Source organism: Macaca nemestrina, chromosome 13, assembly GCF_043159975.1.
Source record: "Macaca nemestrina isolate mMacNem1 chromosome 13, mMacNem.hap1, whole genome shotgun sequence".
Taxonomy (NCBI): domain Eukaryota; kingdom Metazoa; phylum Chordata; class Mammalia; order Primates; family Cercopithecidae; genus Macaca; species Macaca nemestrina.
The window spans coordinates 43,705,301-43,727,890 of record NC_092137.1 but is presented as its reverse complement, the minus strand read 5'-3'; the positions used below and the strand labels follow the sequence as shown (position 1 = coordinate 43,727,890).

At 38.3% G+C, this 22,590-nt stretch overlaps 1 protein-coding gene across 11 annotated transcripts in view; it reads left to right on the top strand.

Annotated features, from left to right (window-relative positions):
- Positions 1 to 331: 331 nt before the first annotated feature.
- Positions 332 to 22,590, top strand: part of LOC105464931 (THADA armadillo repeat containing) — a 356,256-nt gene continuing 333,997 nt past the window's right edge. For 7 of the 11 annotated variants that reach the window (XM_071076636.1, XM_071076633.1, XM_011713068.3 and 4 more), the window contains exons 1-12: positions 332 to 478; positions 3,166 to 3,212; positions 3,640 to 3,739; positions 4,019 to 4,113; positions 5,126 to 5,256; positions 8,794 to 8,942; positions 9,063 to 9,095; positions 9,342 to 9,390; positions 13,845 to 14,032; positions 17,115 to 17,209; positions 18,464 to 18,684; positions 20,710 to 21,401. In XM_071076636.1, coding sequence (XP_070932737.1) covers positions 3,664 to 3,739; positions 4,019 to 4,113; positions 5,126 to 5,256; positions 8,794 to 8,942; positions 9,063 to 9,095; positions 9,342 to 9,390; positions 13,845 to 14,032; positions 17,115 to 17,209; positions 18,464 to 18,684; positions 20,710 to 21,401 — 1,729 coding nt within the window. In that variant the 5' untranslated portion in view covers positions 332 to 478; positions 3,166 to 3,212; positions 3,640 to 3,663. Of the gene's footprint in view, positions 479 to 501; positions 777 to 3,165; positions 3,213 to 3,639; positions 3,740 to 4,018; positions 4,114 to 5,125; positions 5,257 to 8,793; positions 8,943 to 9,062; positions 9,096 to 9,341; positions 9,391 to 13,844; positions 14,033 to 17,114; positions 17,210 to 18,463; positions 18,685 to 20,709; positions 21,402 to 22,590 lie in introns of those variants that run through there. The other 4 variants (XM_071076637.1, XM_071076635.1, XM_071076631.1 and 1 more) reach the window with 3 other exon arrangements.

The window sequence follows — 22,590 nt, the reverse complement described above, 5'->3', positions numbered from 1 at the left end:
GTCCGAATTCTTCTCATGGCTTCCGTTCAGTCGCCGCCCAACCCTCTGCTCCATCTCGCAGGCTCTAAACTTCACGTAGATTTCTCCTAGACTCTGCACTGGGCCAACAGAGTGGGAGAAAGGTGGAAGGTCTGGACTAGGATAAAAGCGCTTCCCAGGCGTCCAAGCATGTGAAGAGAATCACGTGTGCGCAAGACGGCCGGTCAGCCCCAACACCACGAGGAACGCGCGGCGCTGACCCGATAGCTACCGTCCACCCCAGTGACGTCACGACACCGTCGAACTCCTGATTGGAGGAGCTGCGTTTGGTCAATTCTCGCGATGACTCCCCCAGGTTACCCCTCCCTCCCTCTCTTCGCCCTGACCCGGTAGTCTACCGCGGTCCGCGTTGCGAGTCTCGGAGACGCCGTAGAAGAAGACCTGCTTCCGAGACTTGACCAGGCGCCTCCGACTCTTCTCAGACGCCGACAGGCACGAGGTTTGGCTCCCAGGTGTCTTGCCTGCCAGACCCGCGGTAGCGCGTGACTTTGCGCTCGGCTCGGCCAGTTTTGCTAGGGCCATCTGGCGAGCCACACTAATTCCCAATTTTTGGTATCGCTAGGATTCGGCGGCTGTGAAACTGATTTCCGGTCGCTAAGGTCTCCATGGAGACAGCACTTTAACCCCTTTCTCCCACTGTCATTCCTCAACTCCACGTGGTTCAGAAATCGCCCAGAGAATGTTTGTGGGAGTCAGCCAGGAAGGTGTAGAGTGAAGCAGCGTTCTAAAGGGAAGCAGTAAGTGGGACTTAGGAGGAGTGTAATTTACTGGGCACCTTCTGGCCTTGCGGTAGACAGGGGATTTACCCTCTGGGGGACCCCGGTTCTTCAAGACACACGTTTGAGCAGGCATAATTACCGAGTCTGCTTTTGTAGAGCCCTCAGAATTGCAAGAGCAAATCCTCCTGCAAACTTGCTTACCTTTCACCAGAGAATAGTCTCCCTAGTTACGTTTCCCAATCTCTTCTGGATTTGTACAGTGGTTACTTTCTTAGGAAGCGTGCCTCAATTCCGCTAGATCTGACTGTCCCTTTACAAATTACTCTGTTGTCGACACTTTCCTAGCTGCGTCCATTTTTGGTTAAGTGGTTGCTCACCTGCCATTACTGTATTGATTTCTTACTTCCCAAACAGACCATAGGTTCTTAAGATGTAGAATGTCACTTAGGTGTAGAATGGATTTTAGAAACCAGGTAGTCCATCTTCCTGCCCTTAAAGACATATATCTCTTCTAGAACATCTCTGACAAATGTTTGTTAATTTGTTTCTTCGTCAAGTGTTTGTTAAACACCTATGTGCCAGGCACTGGTTTAGGAATTGAGGCCTGAAACATGAACAAAACAGATTAAAGTTGCTGCCTTCATTCAGTTTGCTACTAGGGGAGACAGACAATACACAAATGTACACGTTAGGGTAATTTCTGGTACTAGTAAGTGCTATGAAGAAAATTAACGGAAATGGTGTCTACGTGTGTTGGATTGGTGAGATTTTAGATAGAGTGGTCATGGAAGGCTTTTAGAAGGTAATATTGCAGCAGAAACATGAATGGTGAGAAGGAGTCAGTCTTGCAAGAACATTAAGGGGCAGAGATACTGGGAAGTGTAAAGCCTCTTAGGTGGGAATAAGAGCATGAGGAAGTGCAAAGCTCTTGAGATGGTGAAGAGGAGATTGGTTTGAGATGAAGAGTGGAGGAAGGCAGGGCCAGATTATTTAGGGCCTGGAAGGGCAAAATCTCAAGTTTTTATTATTTATTTATTTATTTATTTTTTGAGACGGAGTTTCGCTCGTCACCAGGCTGGAGTGCAGTGGCACTATCTCGGCTCACTGCAACTTTTGCCTCCGGGGTTCAAGCGATTCTCTTGCCTCAGCCTCCGGAGTAGCTGGGGTTATAGGCGCCCACCACCACACCCGGCTAATTTTTGTATTTTTTTTTTTTTGGTGCAGACAGGGTTTCACCATGTTGGCCAGGCTGGTCTTGAACTCCTGACTTCAGGAGATCCACCCGCCTCGGCCTCCCAAAGTGCTGGGATTACAGGCACGAGCCCCCATGCCCAGCCTCAAGTTTGAATTTTATTCTAAGTGTATTTAGAAACCCTTGGAAAGTTTTAAGGAAGAGAGTAAGTAATTCAATTTGATGAGAGCTTTTTTTTTTTAAAGAGATTGCTCTGATGACTGTAAACAGAATGGGCTCTTTGGAGGTAAGTGCAGAAGTTAGGAGACCAGTTAGGGGGCTATTTCAGGAGTCCAAGACAAAATATTCAGTCATCTTCTCTTCGAATATTCCTGGTGTTGGGAAATTCTTTGTTTAAAAGGTAGCCCAGTCCTTAGTGGGAACATAGAGCTTTTCCTTTGTATTGATCTGGAGTCTGTCTCCCTGTAGCTTGTACTAACTTTTACTAATAGCAAGACAATAAGTCTATAGTAGACAAATCTACTCCCTTTTTCTCCAAAACAGTCTAGTAGCTGTTTTAAGGCTCTTGTCCTGTTGACTTTTCTCCAGGCCAAACACCTTTGGTTAACTGAGCTGTTCTCCGAAGGAGGTGCTCTCTAGGTCCTTCAGAAATCAGCTACATTGTTTGTTACGACTCCTTAAAGTATGGCCACCAGCGCTGCACCTAATGCGCTATACATGTCACCTGACCTGTTTGGATAAAATCATGTGCTCTGATATGGCTGACTTCTGTGGTTTTTGGCTGTCATCTTGTGCTGTTGAGCGCTCGTTTCAAACTACGTTTTGCCTCCCCAGCCTCTATTTCTGAGTTTTTTCCCCTAAACTAAATGCAGCCCTTTACGTTTATTTCTATTTCATCTTGGTAAATTTCGTATTGCTCATTATTTCAGTTTATTGACCTGTTTTTATTCCTGATTGCATCATTCAACATGTCCTTTCAGATTAGTTTTATACATGTACTACATTATATCCTCTAATATTTTCATCATAAATACTGCTAAAAATGCTAACTGCATCAAGAAAAGAGCCCTATGACATTTCGCTACCAACTTCTTTCCAGATGGCGTGGTACTCTTAGTGTGTAGTCGTGTAGTCTTTCAGTTGATTTGTTAAGTATCAATAAAAGCAAACTCAAGAGAATAATATTTAAAAAAATTTTTTTTTTCATTTTTGCAGAAATCAGTACATGGTGGTACCTCCTGTTAGTCTAACAAGTCACTGAGGTTAGTTTGAAGTACTTTATTTTTGGAAAAACTATGCTAGGTTTTTTTGGTGTGTGTGTTCACTAAAAGGAAAGTTTGCTATATTTTAAAATACAAAGACTGAGTCATAGTAGGTAAAATAACTTCAGTCAGTAATAAACTTGAGCTTAAAACATTTTTCTTCTTCACATCAGAAATTCTTAGACAGTGATTCTTATTCTGGGGCACTTTTGCCCCCCAGGGGACACTTGGCAATGTTTGGAGACGTATTTTGGTTATCACAACTTGGGAGGGAGGAGGGTGCCACTGGCACCTAACGGGTAGAGATGGGGATGCATGAAACAATGCATAGGATGATACTGTTCACAAAGAATGAACCCAGCCAAAAATTGATAGTGCTGAGGTTGAGAAACATTACATTAATGCCTTAAAGTCTTCTTTCTTGCAGTGACTACTGTTAATTCTATTTAAAATGGGTGTAAAGAAGAAGAAAGAAATGCAAGTTGCTGTGTTGACCATTTGCCATCAGGACCTTGAAACTTTGAAATGTAGGTGACTTCTGGTTTCCCTTATATAATATATTTTTTTCTAGTTTGCAAGCAGAGTATTTTAATCACTGGGACCCCTAGCATATAATATTCAAATTCTTTATGTTTTTCCTTATGTTTTGGATGTAAAAATTTTCTTAAAATTCTGTCTTCAGACTATGTTCCACCTATTGCTTTGGTTTATAATTAAAAAATTTTGTAGAATGGACAACAAAGGCAAAGTTATATTTAACTTACTGTTAAATCATTGAAAAAATTTTTTTTGTATATGTTATGTAGCTTTTGCTGATGTGGAAGGGAAAAATCTAGCTTCTTTGCTGTTACGTTGTGTACAACTCACGGATGGAGTGTCACAAATCCATTATGTTAAACAAGTAAGTCTGAATTGATATTCATGTATACATTTTTAAGAGTATCATGCTATTAAGGATTTTAAAAAATCACCGACAGTTTTTGGCCCCTAATTATTGCATATCAGTTTATCATTAACAAATAGGTATTTTTTTTTCTTTTCTGTTTATTGTATAATATCCTCGTATTCAAAACAGCAATAGAAGCCACATTCAGGCTTCTATCATAATTGAGCTGTAAATAGATAAGGTAGAAGATAATTGTACATACCTCTTTTGTGAAGATAAATTTTAAAATATATGAATCTTCAAAACTTTTTAGCAGGCACATTTAAAAGTTAATTTAAAATATAAATATTATACTTAATTAGTATTTCGGTATTAGGATTTACCATTTGAGCACACATATTTTTTTTTTGGAAAGCAAGTAAGTTTGTTACTGGTTTTTAAATTGTGCTACAGCTGTTCTTTACCGTAAGCCGTTAACAGGTCTGTGATTCTCTGTGGAGGTGGGTCTGGAGGGTAAAGAGAGAGCTGGGGACATGAGTTTAAAAAGTTAATAAATAGTGAAATAGGTGTTTAAATCGGTATCCTTGACAGTGGAGTATGGAAAATATTTCACCTTATAATTGACACTTTGTTTTATTTATTTTTTTGAGACAGGGTCTCGCTGTCTTACCCAGGCTGGAGTGCACTGGTGCAATCTTAGCTCAACCACAGCCTCAACCTCCTGGGCTCAAGCGATCCTCCTGCCTCAGCCCCCTGAGTAGCTGAGTAGCTGGGACTACAGGCATGCACCGCCATGCCTGGCCAATTTTTGTATTTTTTTTTTTAGAGACAAGATTTCTCAGTGTTGCCCAAGCTGGTCTTGAACTCTCCTGGGCTCAAGTGATCTGCCCACCTCAGCCTCTGAAAGTGTTGGGATTACAGGGGTGAGCCACTGTGCCCAGCAATTGAGACTTTAAAGAGTATCTAGAACCATGTTACTTTGCTATACTTGATATGAGAAAAATTACTTCAATGTTTTGTATTATAGATTGTGCCTCTGCTGGAGAAAGTAGATGAAAATGGCGTGTGTGATCCCACTATTCAAAGTTGTTTGGATATTTTAGCAGGCATTTATCTTTCTTTGAGTCTAAAGAATCCCTTGAAGAAAGTATTGGCAAGGTAAGAAAAAAAGGAAGGGAAATCGGGTGTTAAAAAGTGTTGAATTTGACTGAAAGTAACTAAAATTCCTTCCTTGGTTTGATAAAACTGAACTGATATAGATCACAAAAAGTTCATTCATACGGTTTCTTCTCTGTTTTCACTGATTAATTACAACTTTGTAAAAATATAAAAAGCCTTCTTAGGTCACAGACTAATAAACAGGCTGTGGGCTGTAGTTCTCTAACTCCTCCCTCAATCCATTTACATTTATTGATTATGTTTAAATGTATCTTGCTGTTTTTTCGTCTTTTTATCCTATCTGTTCTTGGTTTAAATATATATTTACACAGATAACACAGGAATATAGGCTTGGTGTAAAAATTTCAAACTATATAGAAGTATACAAAACAAAAGGTAAGGCTTCCATTTCATTGTTTAGGACTTATCTTTTCTTAATAAAGATTGTCACTTACCATTTTGGTATTTATCTTTGTAGACCTTTTCTTTGAGGTCGGCATATGTGTGTTACATTCTACTTTTTTTAATGTATCTGTAAACGAGATTGTATTCTACATAATGTTCTGTAGCTTGTTTTTTCACTAAAGAATGTCTTAGAGATATTTCCATGTCATATAATCCTTTTAAAAAAAATCGTAGTAAAAGACACGTAACGTAAAACCTCAGTCTTAACCTTTTTTTTTTTTTTTTACATGAATTCTTTTTTAAAAATTTTAATTTTTATTTCCATAGGTTTTTGGGGAACAGGTGGTATTTGGTTACGTGAATAAGTGGTGATTTCTGAGATTTTGGTGCACACATCACCTGAGCGGTGTATACTGTACCCAGCAATTTGTAGTCTTTTTATTTCTCACCCCCTTCCCACCCTTTCCCCTGAATCCCCAGAGTCCGTTGTATCATTCTTATGGCTTTGCATCCTCATAGATTAGCTCCCACTTATGAGTGAGAACATACGATGTTTGAGTCTTAATGATTTTTAATTATATATAGTTCACTATTAAGTATATTCACATTGCAGTGCAATGATCTCTAGAACCTTGTCATCTGCAAAGCTCTGAAACTCTGTACTCATTAAGTAACAACTCCCCATTTCCTGCCCAGGCTTTGGCAGTCACTTCCCATTCAGGAATTTGATTACTTTAGATACCTCATATTAGTGTAATATTTGTATTTGTATTTTTGTGACTGACTTATTTCACTTAACGTAATGTCCTTAAGGTTCATCCCTGCTATAGCATATGACAGGATTTTCTTCTCTTAAAAGGCTTAATGTTCTGTTGTATGTATATACTGTGTTTTGTTCATCCATTCATCTTTCAGTGGACCTTCGGGTTGCTTCCACTTCTTGGCTGTTGTGAATAATGCTGCTGTGAACATGGGTGTGCAAATATTTCTTTGAGATCCTGCTTTCAGTTCTTTGGATATATACCCAGAAGTGGGTTTGCTGGACCATATGGTCATACTATTTTTAATTTTTTGAGCAACTGTCATACTGTTTTCAATATGCAGCATTTTACATTCCCGCCAACAGTCCTTACTTTTTCAGCTATAAATATTCTGTAATAGGAATATACCAAAATTTAAATGTACTGTATATATGACATATATGTATCTATGTATGGTACATATTGCATGATTTATATTATATGTTTTAAAGTAATCACTTCCCCATTGCAGTGATATTCTTATGTATATAATTATATATGTGTATTTCTCTGAGATAAATTCCAAGAAGTAGAATTTCTGGACCAAAAATTAGGCCTATTGAAATTCTTGTTAAATTGTACTCCCCCACACTACCAATTGAGTTAGAATGCTTATTTCTTCTTCATATATTTCCAACATTGGATAATATGAATCTTTAAATCTTTTAAAATCTAATGAGTGAAGATGCTATCATTATAATTTATGTATCCCAGATTACTAGTGTGATTGAACATTTTTCAATGTGTGGAGTTTGAGTGACTATTTTTTTTTGATTTCATATCCTTTGTACATTTTCTTGTTAGAATGTTTTCTTGATTTATAAGACTTCTGTATAGATGATATGCTAAATACATTCCTTTGTTACTTGTCTTTAAACTCTCTCATGGTGTCTTGTCTTTATAAAAATTAAAATTTTATTTTGGTTATCAACTCAGCTAATTTTTGTGTGTGTAGATTTCTGAGTTTTATACCTTACTATATATGCTTTCTGTAATACAAGATTATTTACAATATTATTTGCAGGCCTTATACTGTTTTTTTTTGCTCAACCCTTACGTCCATCTGGAATTAAGGTTTGAATGTAGTATGAGGTAGGGATTCAATTTAGTTTTCTTTTTTATATGGGGAACCACTTATCCAAACTGTTGAATAGTCCATTTTTGCCCGCATATTTGGAACACCACCATATTGTGTTATATGTTCACGTATATACATGGGTTTAATTTCTGATTTGGGTCCATTTGTTCATACACCAATACCACACTTTTATTTACTATAGTTTGATAATGTGTTTTAATTATGTATCAGTGTTAAGTCATCCCTCTAGTGACTTTTCTTACTCTGAATATTCCCATTTTTGAATTCTTTTCTTCCAGAAAAACTTTGAACTGTCCAGTTATATTTAGAACAAAGCCTATCAGTTTTGATTTATATTAATTGAGGCAAAATTGATATGTTTAATTTATTCATTTGATAAATTTTTATTGGCTGCCTACTGTGTTTCAGCACTCCTCTAGGAATTGGGGGTAGAATGAATGAAACAGTCCAGAATGGAGATTCCATTCTAAGGGGAAGATAGAAAATAGACAAAGTAAATAAGTAACATTTATAGGCTATTAGATGGCATGAGTGCTGTCTAAAAGCAGGGAGGGAGGAAAGGGGACATAAAGGATAGGGTGAAGGTTACAATTTAAAATACTATGGTCACTTCATATAGCTTTGCTCAGACGTGATAAGATAATTGAGATTGACCTGAAAGGGATGAGGCAATAATTGTTGAGTATATTTGAAAGAAGAGTCTTTTTGATAGAAGAAACAGCAGGAGCAAAGACTGGTATGTCAGAACAGAGCAAGGCCATCTAGCTAGAGCTAAGTGAACAAGGATCAAGATGAGGTCAGGATTGCGATGGATGCTGTTTAAAAATCAAGAAAAGAAAAGAAAAAAAAAAGATGAGGTCAGGAGCTTACGGTAGTGCCAGATTGTGTAGGGAGGACCTTGTAGGTCACTGCAAATACTTCGTCTAGTACTTTAACCGAGAAGGATATTGTTGGAGGCTTTGGTAAGAGAATTGACATGGTGTTTTAACAGCGTCACTCTGCCTACTTTGTTGAGAATAATCTGGGAGATGGGAGAGAAGCAAGATGGAAGCAGGGAGACCAGATGAGCTGATAGGTCAGGGAATTACAGTGATGGTAGTGTGGAGTTGTAATTTTCTGGCTGTATTTTGAAGGTTTAGTTCAGTATTCCCACATTTGTATGATTCTCTTCCCTCCCCACATATTCTGGGGCTATTAGATTGTCAGATTTTTAATATTTGTTTCTTTTTCTAGCTCACTAAATAGCCTACCTGAATTTTTTCTACCTGAAGCTGTACACCGTTTTACTTCTCGTCTTCAGGAAGAATTGAATACTACTGACTTATACTCTTATAGGAAAGTAATTGACAATATATCTTCCTGTATGGAGAACTTTAACTTGGGTAAGGCAGCACTTTTCTAGTCCTTTTTCTGGCTAACGCCTCTCGTCACATCATAGGTTTTAAATGATACTAAATTTTGGTCATGAAACTCCTTACCAGCGTTCAATTTTTCCTCTACAGGTAGAGCAGGTGTTAATAATCTGCTTAAAAATGGTAAGTCCTATTATTTTATTTTGTTCCGTGAGTTGATGGCTTCTATGAGTCATTTTGGAACTGGCTCTTTTAAGTTTCTTGGCAATAGGTAGAGCATTGTAGATAACTCAGGTACATCATGCGCCTTCCTTTTAAATTTTTGTTTCTATATCATGGTATCATTTTATATAACAGTGATATAAAATATTTTATCGAAGTTGAAGTTCACAGTTTTAAATTCTGGTTTGTCATATTCTTTTGTTTCAGTGCTTCATTTTCTGCAGAAGAGTTTAATTGAAATCGTGGAAGAAAATAGGCAAGTGCTATATGTTGGCATTTGTGTGTGCATACTTGCAGTTGTACATTGTCTTTGTACAAAGAAAAATTTGAAAGTCTCAGAATGTGATCTTTTCATCCCTCTTCATTAATATTATTACTATTACATTTTTTTGAGGCAGGGTCTTGCTGTGTCACCCAGGCTGGAGTGCAGTGGTGTGATCATAGCTCACTGCAGCCTCAACCTCCTGGGCTCAAGTGTTTCTGTCACCTCAGCCTCCCATGTAGCTGAGACTACAGGCATACATCACCACACCCAGCTAATTTTTGTATTTTTTTGGAGACAGAGTCTCACTATGTTGCCCAGGCTCGTCTTAAACTACTGGACTGAAGTAACCTACCTGCTTTGACCTCCCAAAGTGTTGAGATTACAGGCGTTAGCCACTATGCCCAGCCCCTTTCTCCATTAATATTAGACCCAATTATTTAAATCTATTTTTTAGAGGTTTGATACTTAATTTTAATAAATACAGAATTTTAATATTTAAACTATATTAAAATATTTAAATGAAAAATTAAAAATTTAATAAATTGTTATGAGAGTAAGTGAAAGAACTCTTTTCCTCACCTGAGTGTGTTCCTTTTTCATAGCATCCTGTTTTTATTTCGTGAGTGAAATATCCTCTGTTATTTCTCTGAGGATATATTCATGATAGTTTTTTGTTTTTTATCTTCTTTACATAGTCTCTGTTTCTTCCAAGTTGCTTGTTTCTGTTTGCTGGTTTTGTTCAGTATATTTCTTATTAGAAGCTTTCCTTAGAAGTCTGGTGATCCTTGGCTGGGCAATTACGTATTTCTTTCTATCTATCTGTCTATCTATCTATATATAAATTTTTTTTTTTTTTGGTGACAGGGTCTTGTTCTGTTGCCCAGGCTTGAGTGCAGTGGCACGATCTTGGCTCACTGCACCTCTTGCCTCCCCGGGTTCAAGTTATACTCCCACTTCAGTCTCCCAAGTAGCTGAGACTACAGGTGTCTGCCACAATGCTTGGCTAATTTTTTTTTATTTTTAATTTTTTGTAGGAATGAGGTCTCACTATAATGCCCAGGCTAGTCTCGAACTCATTGGCTCAAGTGATCCTCCCTCCTTGGCTCCCAAAGTGCTAGGATTATAGGCGTGAGCCACCGTGCCCAGCTCGGGTAGTCATATTTAATAATGGGACACTGAGGATTGATTTGAATGCCTGTGCCTATGGGTGGAGTTGACTGCAGATTTTATTGTAGGCTAGTCTAGCTGGGCTGTTTCTTGGGGGAACTCTTCCTTGAGGAAACCTAAAGATGTCAGTATGTTTAAATCTTTTTGCTTAGATACTGGATTTGCCATGGAAGAATCTTCTAAACCATTGTCTTAATAGTCTGGTTGCTGAGTGAGGGAAGAAGGCTGAGGTCTCAGTATTTGGCCTGCATTGTGCATATATTTACCTAATTCTCCTTTTTGTAATATGTTGTTGCCTTATCTGTGTGTGCTATCTTCCTTGCCAGACACCTGTTTTACCTTTTCTAAAGATAAGTTGTTTTCTGGCTCAGAGGTATTTAATCTTCCTGTTTTCAATCCTATGTTTACCTCCACATCAAGGAGTACCTAGTGCCAACGGTTTCTGAGCCATTTGGTACTACAAATCAAATGGCTTCTGGGCTTGTTCCTTGGCTGAGCGTCCACTTTTCTTGATTCTGCTGTCAGTTATCACTCATCATCTCCTTTGCAGCTTCTGAAATATTATTATTATTGTCTTGTTGCATATTGGTTGCCTTTAGAATTTATCTTTTTACATTTTAAATCCCATGGCTGTTGGTTTGAGGAGGTTCTGGGAGAGAGCAGAAATAATACCTGTACATCATCGTCTTTCACTCATGGTAGCCTTTTGCCATAGCAGGAGCTCTTTGTCTCTTCTTCTCCTTTTTGGCTCTTCTTTTTATGGTCATCGTGTAAAGGTGGGTTCTGTCCTTTTCATTTTGTTTGTTTGAACTGCTTAATAACGTCCACTTTGGTGTCAGCCACCACCTATATACTCAGGATTCCCGAATTTATTACTCCAAGTTAGATCTCTTTCCTGAGTGGTAGACTGATGGAGATCAGTTGACAGTTGACTTGTGGACATCTCAGCTTGGATGTTCTACAGGTACCTCAAGTTCAGTGTGTCCAAAAGAAAGGAAATTTAATTTTTTTAAAAAAAGTCATTTCCTGTAGCCCCAAGTAATCTCTATTCTACTTTCTGTCTTTTTGAATTTGCGTATTCTAGGTGATTCTTATGAATCATATAATATTTGTCCTTTTGTGTCAGGCTGATTTCATTTATGTTTCCTTTTTTTTTTTTATTGAGACAAGTTCTGGCTCTGTCACCCAAGCTGGAGTACAGGATCGTGGCTAACTGCAACTTCTGCCCCCCAAGCTCAAGCGATCCTTCCACCTCAGCCTCTGGAGTAGCTGGGACCACAGACGTCCACCACTATGCCCTGTTTTTATATTTTTGGTAGAAATAGGGTTTCACCATGTTGCCCTGGCTGGTTTCAAACTCCTAAGCTCAAGCAGTGCCCCTGCCCCAGCCCCACAAAGTTCTGGGATTACAGGTGTGTTTTCAAGGGTCATCCACGTTTGTAGCATATATCAGAATTTCATTCCTTTTTGTGGCCGAATAATATCCCATTGTATGTGTAGACCACATGTTAATCCGTCTGTCGATGGACATTTGGTCTGTTTCTACCTTTAGGCTATTGTGAATAATTTTGCTATAAACATTGATGTACAAGTATATCTTTGAGTCTCTGCTTTTAGCTCTTTTGGGTATATACATAAGAGTGGACTCATAAGATAATTCTATGTTTAAGTTTTTGAGAAACTACCAAGTTTTTTTTCCTAACTTTTGCCTTAATAGGATTATTCTGTGTTTTGCTGTGTTGAGAACTGACTGAGAGGGAAGGACAGAAGCTGCAAGAGACCAGTTAGGAGGCTATGGCAGTAACCCAAGGGAGAGATGAGAGTGGCTCAGGCCAAGATACAGCAATGGAGTTGGTCTGATTCTAGATGTATTTTGAAGGTAGAACCAACAGGATTTTCCTATAGATGAAATGGAGAGGAGGGGCGGCAAGGATGATTACAGTGTTTTTGTAGGATAAAGATGCAGCAGGTACAGCAGATTTGGAGTTGAAGATAAGTTCACTTATTTAGAGATGTCTGTTAGACATCCAAGTAAAAATATCGGGAAGTTAGATATACCAGAAAGGAATTAGACAGAGGTCTGGGTTGGAGATAAAAATTTGGGAATTATCAGCACGTAGATTATAATTTAAAGCTGATGAACTAAAGAGATCAGCAAGGGAGAGAATTAGATGGAGAAAAGAAGAGGAATAAAGACTGAGTCCTGGACTTTCCTAACGTAAAAAGATTAGGGAGAAGAGGATGAATTAGTGAAGGTATCTGAGAAGGAGTGCTGGTGAAGTAGGGGAAAATCTGCGAGAGAGCCTGACATTTTAGAAGTCAGGGAGGGGCTGGACATGGTTTCTCACACCTGTAATCTCAGCACTTTGGAAGGCCGAGGCAGGCGGATCACTTGAGTTCAGGAGTTCGAGACCAGCCTGGCCAACATGGCAAAACCCCTGTCTCTACTAAAAATATAAAAATTAGCCGGGCATGATGGCTTGCTTGTAATCCCAGCTACTTGGGAGGATGAGGCAGTAGAATTGCTTGAACCTGGGAAGTGGAGGTTGCAGTGAGCCCAGATTGCACCACTGCACTCCAGCCTGGGCGACAGAGCGAGACTCTATCTCAAAAAAGAAAAAAAAAAGCCAGGGAGGGAAAATATATCAACGTTGAGAGAGTGTTCAAGTTTGTAAGTTATGTCATTCTTTTTTTTTTTTTTTTTTTTTTTTAAATATGATGTCTTGCTTTGTCGCCCAGCTGGAGTGCAATGGTGCCATCTTGGCTCACTGCACCCTCTGCCTCTGGGGTTCAAGTGATTCTCCTGCCTCAGCCCCCTGAGTAGCTGGGATTACAGGCATGTGCCACCACACCTGGCTAATTTTTGTATTTTTAGTAGAGACACGGTTTCGCCACGTTGGCCAAGCTGGTCCCAAACTGCAGACCTCAAATGATCTGCCTGCCTCGGCCTCCCAAAGTGCTGGGATTACAGGTGTGAGCCACTTCGCCCAGCCCAAGTTCTGTCATTCGTTCTTGATTTCTTACCTTTGCCCTAGAAGAAGTAAAGTTAGTTGTTGGCTGAGAAAGAGGGACATGTTGATAAGTAAAGGGTGTTGAAAGTTTGCAGTTAGTATCCACATAATTGGAATGTTTGTAGGAATGGAAGAGAGAGGAATAAATTATCATAATTTAAAATTGATTTCGGGCCTTTGAGGAATGTATTTATTTTGCTGGGAATTAGAAATGTTCACATTTTTGTTTGAATTTCCTTTTGTAATAATGTCTTTTCTTCTTTATAGAAAATGTGCTGGAAATCATATTATTCAAACACAGTTGATGAATGACTTATTGGTAGGCATTAGAGTTTCAATGATGTTAGTACAGAAAGTACAAGATTTCCAGGGAAATCTTTGGAAGGCTTCCAATTCTCCCATATGGCAAAATATGTGTGGATTGCTGAGTATTTTTACCAAGTTTTTAAGCGATGGTAAGTGTAACAAATTATATACAAATGATATATAATTGACAGTTAAAATTGAGTGCCAATCAGCTTTTCCTACTAACAGTATGAAAAGTGATACTTAACTAAGGTGTGGAATGTATCCTTACTCAGCCTCCCAAAATGGAGGGAGGCCCTGCATTACATGGTTTTATTTTATTTTATTTTATTTTATTTTTTTTGAGACCGAATCTCACTCTGCTGCCCAGACTAGAGTGTAGTGGCGTGATGTTAGTTCACTGCAACCTCCACATCTTGGGTTTCACCTCCCAGGTTCAAGCGATTCTCGTGCCTCAGCTTCTGAGTAGCTGGGATTACAGGAGGGTGCCGCCACACCTGACAAATTTTTTGTATTTTTAGTAGAGACAGGGTTTCGTCATGTTGGCCAGGCTGTTCTCAAACTCCTTGCCTCAAGTGATCTGCTCACCTTGGCCTCCCAAAGTGCTGGGATTATATGTGTGAGCCACTGTGCCCAGCCTGAGTAGCTGAGTTCTATTTCTTGCCTTGGAAGATAGGTTCAAGGGTGATCACTTTTAAATAATTTATTAAGCTATAAATTTGTTTTCTGTCACTTTTTTTTGAATCTGTGGTTTATTATTATAAGATTAACAAAAAGTGATACCTAACACAAGTATTTATATAAAAAGTTGAATTATCCTCTTTTCACCTCCCATTCTATATGGTAATGTATGTATGAATGTAACTTCATTAAAAACATGCTAATGGATCTCTTTAGAGCTCTTGTTAGTGAAAAACAATAACTGACTCTGGTTTTGCTAGGCTGATTGGAAAACAATAGCATCTCATTGTTTGTGTTTTTTTTTTTGTCTGTGATGGATTCTGTCTCTGTTGCCCACACTGGAGTGCAGTGGCGCGATCTTGGCTCACTGCAACCTCTGCCTCCCAGATTCAAGTGATTCTCCTGCCTCAGCCTCCCAAGTAGCTGGGATTACAGGTGTGCACCACCATGCCTGGCTAATTTTTTTTTTTTTTTTTTTTTGTATTTTTAGTACAGATGGGGTTTCACCATGTTGGCCAGGCTGGTCTAGAACTCCTGACCTCAGGTGATCTGCCTGCCTTGGCCTCCCAAAGTGCTGGGATTACAGGTGTGAGCCACCGCGCCCAGCCTCTTTGTGTTTTTAACCCTGGTAACGAAAGTCTTAGCTATATTTTTTCCAATTAGTATTTCCATTTTTCTTTTTGCCTGAGTTCTCAGGTATTGAAAGGAAAGTAGTTGAAGTTACTTTTATTAAGACGTAACTTACAGAAAACTTTTCAGAGGTTATTTACTTTTTAAAAGAGGACTGTGTTAGTCTAAAAAAGATTCTCTAACTAATGAAATGTAGAGAATACATGATTTTAATATGCTTCAGCCTTGCGTGGTGGCTCATGCCTGTAATCCCAGCACTTTGGGAGGCCAAGGCGGGCTGATCACAAGGTCAGGAGATTGAGACCATTTTGGCCAACGTGGTGAAATCCCGTCTCCACTAAAATACGAAAAAAAAAAAAAAATAGCCGGATGTGGCAGCATGCACCTGTAGTCCCAGCTACTCGGGAGGCTGAGGCAGGGGGATCACTTGAACCCAGGAGGCGGAGGTTGCTGTGAGCCAAGATCATGCCACTGCACTGCAGCCTGGTGACAGAGCAAAACTCTGTCTCAAAAAAAAAAAAACAGAAATAGCTTCTTTTCTGAAAAGTTGATGGCACCTAATCAGTACTATTCTTTTCTAGCATTTTGAAGTTCTTGATCAGTAAAGTGTTTAGCTGCAAGTAACTGAAAACCAAACCTCCTTTCCCACATAAGAAGTTCAGAGGCAGTTGATCCTGAACTGGTATAGGCAGTGTATGACCCACACATTTTCTGCTTTTCTGCTGTGCCATCTTCAGCAGGTTGGCTTTCTCCCACGTTTATTGCCTTGTGATTGCCATATGACTGCTGTAGCTCCAGATGTGTATTCAAGGCAGGAAGAAGGAAGGCCAGTTGCGTCTTTACTTTTAATCAGGATATTCAAGTGACTGGCTTACATCCAATTGGCCTGAACCCTCTTATATACCTACCTTTAGTTGCAAAGAAGATTGAAGAAGCAGGTATCCAGCTTTTGGCTGGGCATGTGGCTTCCCCAATCAAAGTCACAGTTTTGTTATCAGGGATAAAGGGCAGAATGGATATTTAGTACGTAGTTTATGATGTCATACTTCTTTCCCCAGGTTGAACAATTCACCATGGTATTAGAGGCTAATAGAGATAAAACAAAAAGAAGATACCAAGTCAAAACTGGTTGCTATGGGTACAGTGTCAGTGCTAGCAAAGTTTGTAGTTAGCACTTATGTACATTCTTTACACAAGCCCTGAAATCTCTTTTTGAAAAAGTCTATGTCTGTGGTGATTGGGATACAGAGGCATTGGTGGAGAGGAAGGGACAGGTGGTGTTGCTGTTAGGTGTTCTGGGAAGCAGTAGTTGGAGAGGAAGAAAGTGTATGTTAGAGGAGAGAGGAAGGAATCACATTTATTGAGTATTTATATGCTGGGCTTAAAAGCCTTTATATTCGGCCAGGCGCGGTGGCTCACGCCTGTAATCCCAACACTTTGGGAGGCCGAGGCGGGCGGATCACAAGGTCAAGAGATTGAGACCATCATGGCCAACATGGTGAAACCCTATCTCTACTAAAAATGCAAAAATTAGCTGGGTGTGGTGGCACGCGCCTGTAATTCTACCTATTCGGGAGGCTGAGGCAGGAGAATCGCTTGAACCCGGGAGGTAGAGGTTGCCGTGAGCCAAGATCATGCCACTGCACTCCGACCTGGCAACAGAGTGAGACTGCTTCTAAAAAGCCTTTATATTCATTGTTCATCTAAACCTGACACTGTGTCAGTTAAGAGTTATCCCATTTTACAGAAGAGAAAACAGAGTTTGTGGGATTTAAAATAATTTATGTAAGACCTATTCACCCAGGAAGTGGTCAGACTAGAAATTGTAGCCAGGCCTATCTGGCTGCTCAGCATCTGCTCTTTCCACTGTAACAGAATATTCATTATTTAACATAAACTGTCTTCTTTTTTGCCAAATAGATGATCTATTACAGACTGTACAGAGCACATCTGGATTAGCTATTATTCTTTTTATTAAGACTATGTTTCACCCATCTGAAAAGATTCCTCATTTGGTAAGTGCATCTCCTTTTTAGAATTGTACTTTATTGAGAGTTAGAGTATGTTTAAAAAATATTTTTGGCTTGGTGCAGTGGCTCACACTTATAATCCCAACACTTTGGGTGGCCAAGGCAGGCGGGTCACTTGAGGCCAGGAGTTTGAGATTAGCCTGGGGAGTTTAGCTACACCTTGTCTCTACAAAAAATAAAAAAGTTAGCTGGATATGGTGGTGCACACCTGTAGTCCCAGCTCTTGAGAAGTTGAGGTGGGAGGATCGCTTGAGCCCAGGAGTTTAAGGCTGCAGTGAGATAAGATTGCACCAGCCTGGGCAGCAGAGTGAGACTTAAAAAAAAAATTAAAAATATTTTTAAAGAAGGGAATTAAAAGAATTTTTTTTTGCATTGTCTGGTTCCTTCTGATGACCCTTTTCTCATATAAGAGACAATTCCAAAATTTCAGATAAAGCAACAATAACAAGAAGACAGTAACAGTCACCTGTAAGTCCATCTCACAAAGATAATCACTATAAACATTTTTGATGTATATTCTTTTAGTTTTTTCTAGTGCTGTTTGTTCAGTGTCATCTCTCATTAATATGTTAAAAGATATTTTTAATGTTAAAATTATGCATATTAATGTATAGATACATACACAGTAATAACTTTTCTGATAAATGTGTTTTTTATTAAGAATAACCCAAATCATGTACTTTAGACAGGAAGCATGCTAGATAGAGTCAATTTTTCAGTAAATTTGCTTCTTATAGAAAGTATAATTTGATAATTTAGGCCACAATCCTTGTATTTTTTACTAGTAGGTTTCTTTTTTTGCTTGCTATATTATATGGAAACTTATTTTATCTTTTTACCTTACCTTAGAAAAATATATGTGCATTATTTTATGAGATCACACAAAGTAATTATCTTTGAATAAGTTGAAGATGTTTATTTCTCAAATCACCTCTAAAAGCATTTGTTTAAAAAAAAAAACCCCCAAAAAAAAGAGTTGTTAAGCTTATCCACCTGCAGGTGGCGATGTGTTGTGCTCTGCCAGTACATTCCAACCAGCAAAATCATTCACGTACTTGATGTAATTTTATTCCTTTAATACTAATATAATAATAATGACATTTGTGGGTATTTTATCTTTGGGTTTAGTCATTTTTCCTAGGATTTTTCAGGGGAAAGAGATGTTTGGGTTTGTATTTTGAAATATCTCTGAAAAGTTTTAAAAGCTTTATGTGTATTAGCTCTGCTATATTTTTCCAGATTAGCAGTGTGCTTCTTCATTCAGTGGACTGCACCAGCGTCCCCGAGTGGTTTATGAGCAGTTGCAGAAGCCTCTGTTGTGGTAACGTCTCTGGGTCAGCTGTCTTATTCCTATGTCAGGGGACACTTGCCATGTTGGACTGGCAGAATGGGAGCATGGGTCGGAGTGGGGAGGCCCTTCTCTTGGATACCGCACATGTTTTGTTCACCTTGAGTTCACAGTGAGTTTTGATGCTATTGTCTCATATTTTGTTTCACTTGTAAGACATTTAAAATATGTAGTCCAAAAGCTAGAGTGGCTTGTGCCTGTAATCCCAGCTACCGTCCCGGTAGGCTGAGGCAAGAGGATCACTTGAGGCCAGGAGTTCAAAACTAGCCTGGGTGACATAGTGAGACCCTCTCTGTACAAAACTTTTAAAACTTAGCTGGGTGTGGTGGCATGCACCTGTAGTCTCAGCTACTTGGGAGGCTGAGGTGGGAAGATTGCCTGAGCCCAGGAGGCCAAGGATGCAGTGAGGTATGATTGTGCCACTGCACTCAAGCCTGGGTGACAGAGTGAGATCCTATCTCAAAAAAATAAATAAATGAAATTATTGCTGTAGGTTAGCCAGTGAGGAACATTTCTAAAATTAATTTTTAACACTTTCAATGTTATCATTTTTTAAAACTATAAAAGTTTTATATGTATAGTACTTTAGAATTTATAAAGAACTTCAACATAGGTAATCTAACGTGATCCTCATATGTCTACTATGTAGGATAAGAAATCTAATTTGTTGAATGGGCAAAGGGAGACTTAGAAAAGTAAATGCTTACCTAAGAGCATATTGCTAATAAGAACCTGAGACAGCAATATTAGAAGGTCTTCTGACTTCATGGGGCTGTATTTTGTATTTTTGTGGTGGTTTTGCCATAATAGCTGAAAGTGATCACATATATGAAATGTCAAAACATATATACAGCTTGATAATAATAAACATATGAATAAAGGAGGAAAATTAAAATAATTTTTTACATACTGGAGCTATAATATATTATGCAATTCATAAATTTAAAGTGTACAATTCACTTTATTAGTTTATTCACAGAGTTGTACAACCACCGGCATTTCAAAAATTAATTTTTAATATTCTTCATGCTATCTTTTTTCTTTAAAACATTTTTTTCTTCAAATTTGTTTTTACCATCGTTTTTTAAAACTGTAAAAATTTCTACATGTGTAGTGCTTTAGAATTTATGAAGAACATTAACATAGGTAATCTAAAGTGATCCTCACAAGTCTGATAAACTGTCAACATTTCTAAAATTTCTTAAACATAAAAGTTAATTCAAACAACTTCAGAATATTTTTATCACAGAGAAGCCCCATTCCCCCAACCATCTCCAACCCTTGGCTTTCCTTATGTTTTAAATTACATGTATAGGCCAGGCATGGTGGCTCACGCCTGTAATCCCAGGTGTGCAAATCTCAGGCAGGTGGATCACTTGAGGTCAGGAGTTCAACACCAACCTGGTCAACATGGTGAAACCCCGTCTCTGCTAAAAATGCAAAAAATTAGCCAGGTGTGGTGGCATGTGCCTGTCATCCCAGCTACTGGGGAGGCTGAGGCAGGAGAATCGCTTGAACCTGGGAGGCAGGAGTTGCAGTGAGCTGAGATTGTGCCCCTGTGCTCCAGCCAGGGTGACAGAGCAAGACCCCGTCTCAAAAATAAATAAATAAATAAATAAATAAATAAATTACACATGTAATCATCATCACAATCAAGAGAGTGAATATTTCCATCATCCCCCAAATTTCCCTATGTCCTTTCCTGGACTATTATCATTATTTTTGAGACAAAGTCTGTTACCCAGGCTGGAGTGTAGTGGTGTGAGCACAGCTCACTGCAGTCTCACTTGTGAGCTCAAGCAATCCTCCCACCTCAGCCTCCCAAGTAGCTGGGATTGCAGGTGTGTGTCACCACACCCAGCTAATTTTTAAAATTTTTATAGAGATGGGGTTTCACTATATTGCTTAGGCTGGTCTTGAACTCCTTTCTGGATTACTTTTTACAAGGTAAAAAGATTCATACACAAATTTGAGATCGGTTTTGTCTTTACTTGTAGTTTTTTGTTCTTGTAAATTTAATAATTGAAATTTGTGCTCATTCTTTGTATTTAATATTTTTAAAGTCTAAATTGTTCTAAAATGAAATTTATTTTACTAATCAGTTTACAATAATGGATCATGGCTTGTTTTTCTTCAGGATTAAAGAGCCAACGCTGGAAATGTTTCTGTCTAGAATCATGGCATCCTGGACTAATTCAGCCATACAAGTCCTTGAATCAAGTTCCCCCAGCCTAAGGGACAGCCTGAATGGGAATTCAAGTATAGTTGGGAGACTTTTGGAATATGTCTATACCCATTGGGAACATCCATTGGATGCTCTAAGACACCAAACCAAAATCATGTTCAAAAACCTTCTCCAAATGCACCGGCTCACTGTGGAAGGTGCAGTTTTGGTCCCTGATCCTTTCTTTGTGAAACTGACTGAGAGTCTTCTGCGATTGGAATGGCATATTAAAGGAAAGTACATGTGCCTTGGTTGTTTGGTAGAGTGCATAGGAATTGAACATATTCTGGCTATAGATAAAACTATTCCATCTCAAATCTTAGAGGTGATGGGGGACCAGTCATTGGTGCCTTATGCAAGTGACCTCTTGGAAACCATGTTTAAAAATCATAAGAGTCATTTGAAATCCCAGACTGCTGAGAGTTCTTGGATTGACCAGTGGCATGAGACTTGGGTTTCTCCTCTCCTTTTTATACTGTGTGAAGGAAACTTGGATCAAAAATCTTACGTGATTGATTATTACTTGCCAAAATTACTAAGTTACAGCCCTGAAAGCTTACAGTACATGGTAAAGATTCTTCAGACTTCTATTGATGCTAAAACTGGTAAGAAAAATGCATTTTTGTTTTAGTAATTTCTAATTATAATACTTAAATGTAGGTAGCTATGCAGATGCTAATCATATTTAAATTTAAATACCACTTCTATAAATAGTAAAGGAGGAGATTAATGATAGATGTTTCAGTTTGAAACGAATGTTCCTGTATAAAGCTGAATGGAGTTTTTTGGCTGAAGTCATTTCTACAAGCTAAAGAATAATTCCACTTACAATGATAAACTTTCCTTTATTACAAGGTTTTAATTCATTTTTTCAAGTTCTGAATTTATTTTGTTGTATTACTGGAATAAAAGTTTGTGTGTCTTATATAATGTGCTTATTCAAGTGATTGAGACGATAATTAAAAACTGTGTTAGGCAAGGTTAAAGACAGGTAACTTGGCAGTAGCAAGTTCTTTTCTCTGGGGAAGTGACAAAATTCAGAGGCATGATCTCAAGAAATAGCCATCTATAGTTATTTACAATAGGGGTAGACATCCCATTGAAACTCACAAACCCTACAGGAATCACTGCAAATTCAAGCATAATTCAGGATGTGTAAAGTGATGATCATGACACATTGTATAAATCTTAAAATTATTATATTGTTTAACAAAGCAAAAATGTACAGTGTGATTTTAAGAAATATTTTCAACTAAAATTGTTAAAAACTTTCAGTACTTCAAAGAGTAGCCATGAGGTAGCAGGAAAATTTGATTCCTGTATGTGAAAATAAGCCATTTTTTGTAATTTTTGACAACAGTTGTTCTTGACTTTTTGAAAAGCCATCTGAAATTCAGGATTCAAGAATCTGTTCTGAAGTAAGGTTGTCTTTATTTTTATATCAAGCTGCCCTGTCTTCCTGGTAATGGCTGATGTGCTAGCCTCTCAGACCAGCAGACTGTTTGTGTTCCTTTTTAAATCTTCTTTACTAGTGAAAAACAGTCACTCTAAAATGTGCAGAGAGGTTCAGTGTTTACTTTTAGAGCAATAATCAGTCTGTAGCCACTGATGTGTTTATTTCTCCACCTGATTTTTTTTCCTGATTTACTTCCTGATTCATTTTCTAAGTGTTAGGGAAAAAGTAAAAATGTTAGCAGGTAAATAATGATTTGTTTATGTTAACAATAAGAGAATTATGCTTACCTGAAACGATTGACAAAAGGACAAATCATTTTAAATAATGATTTATTTTAG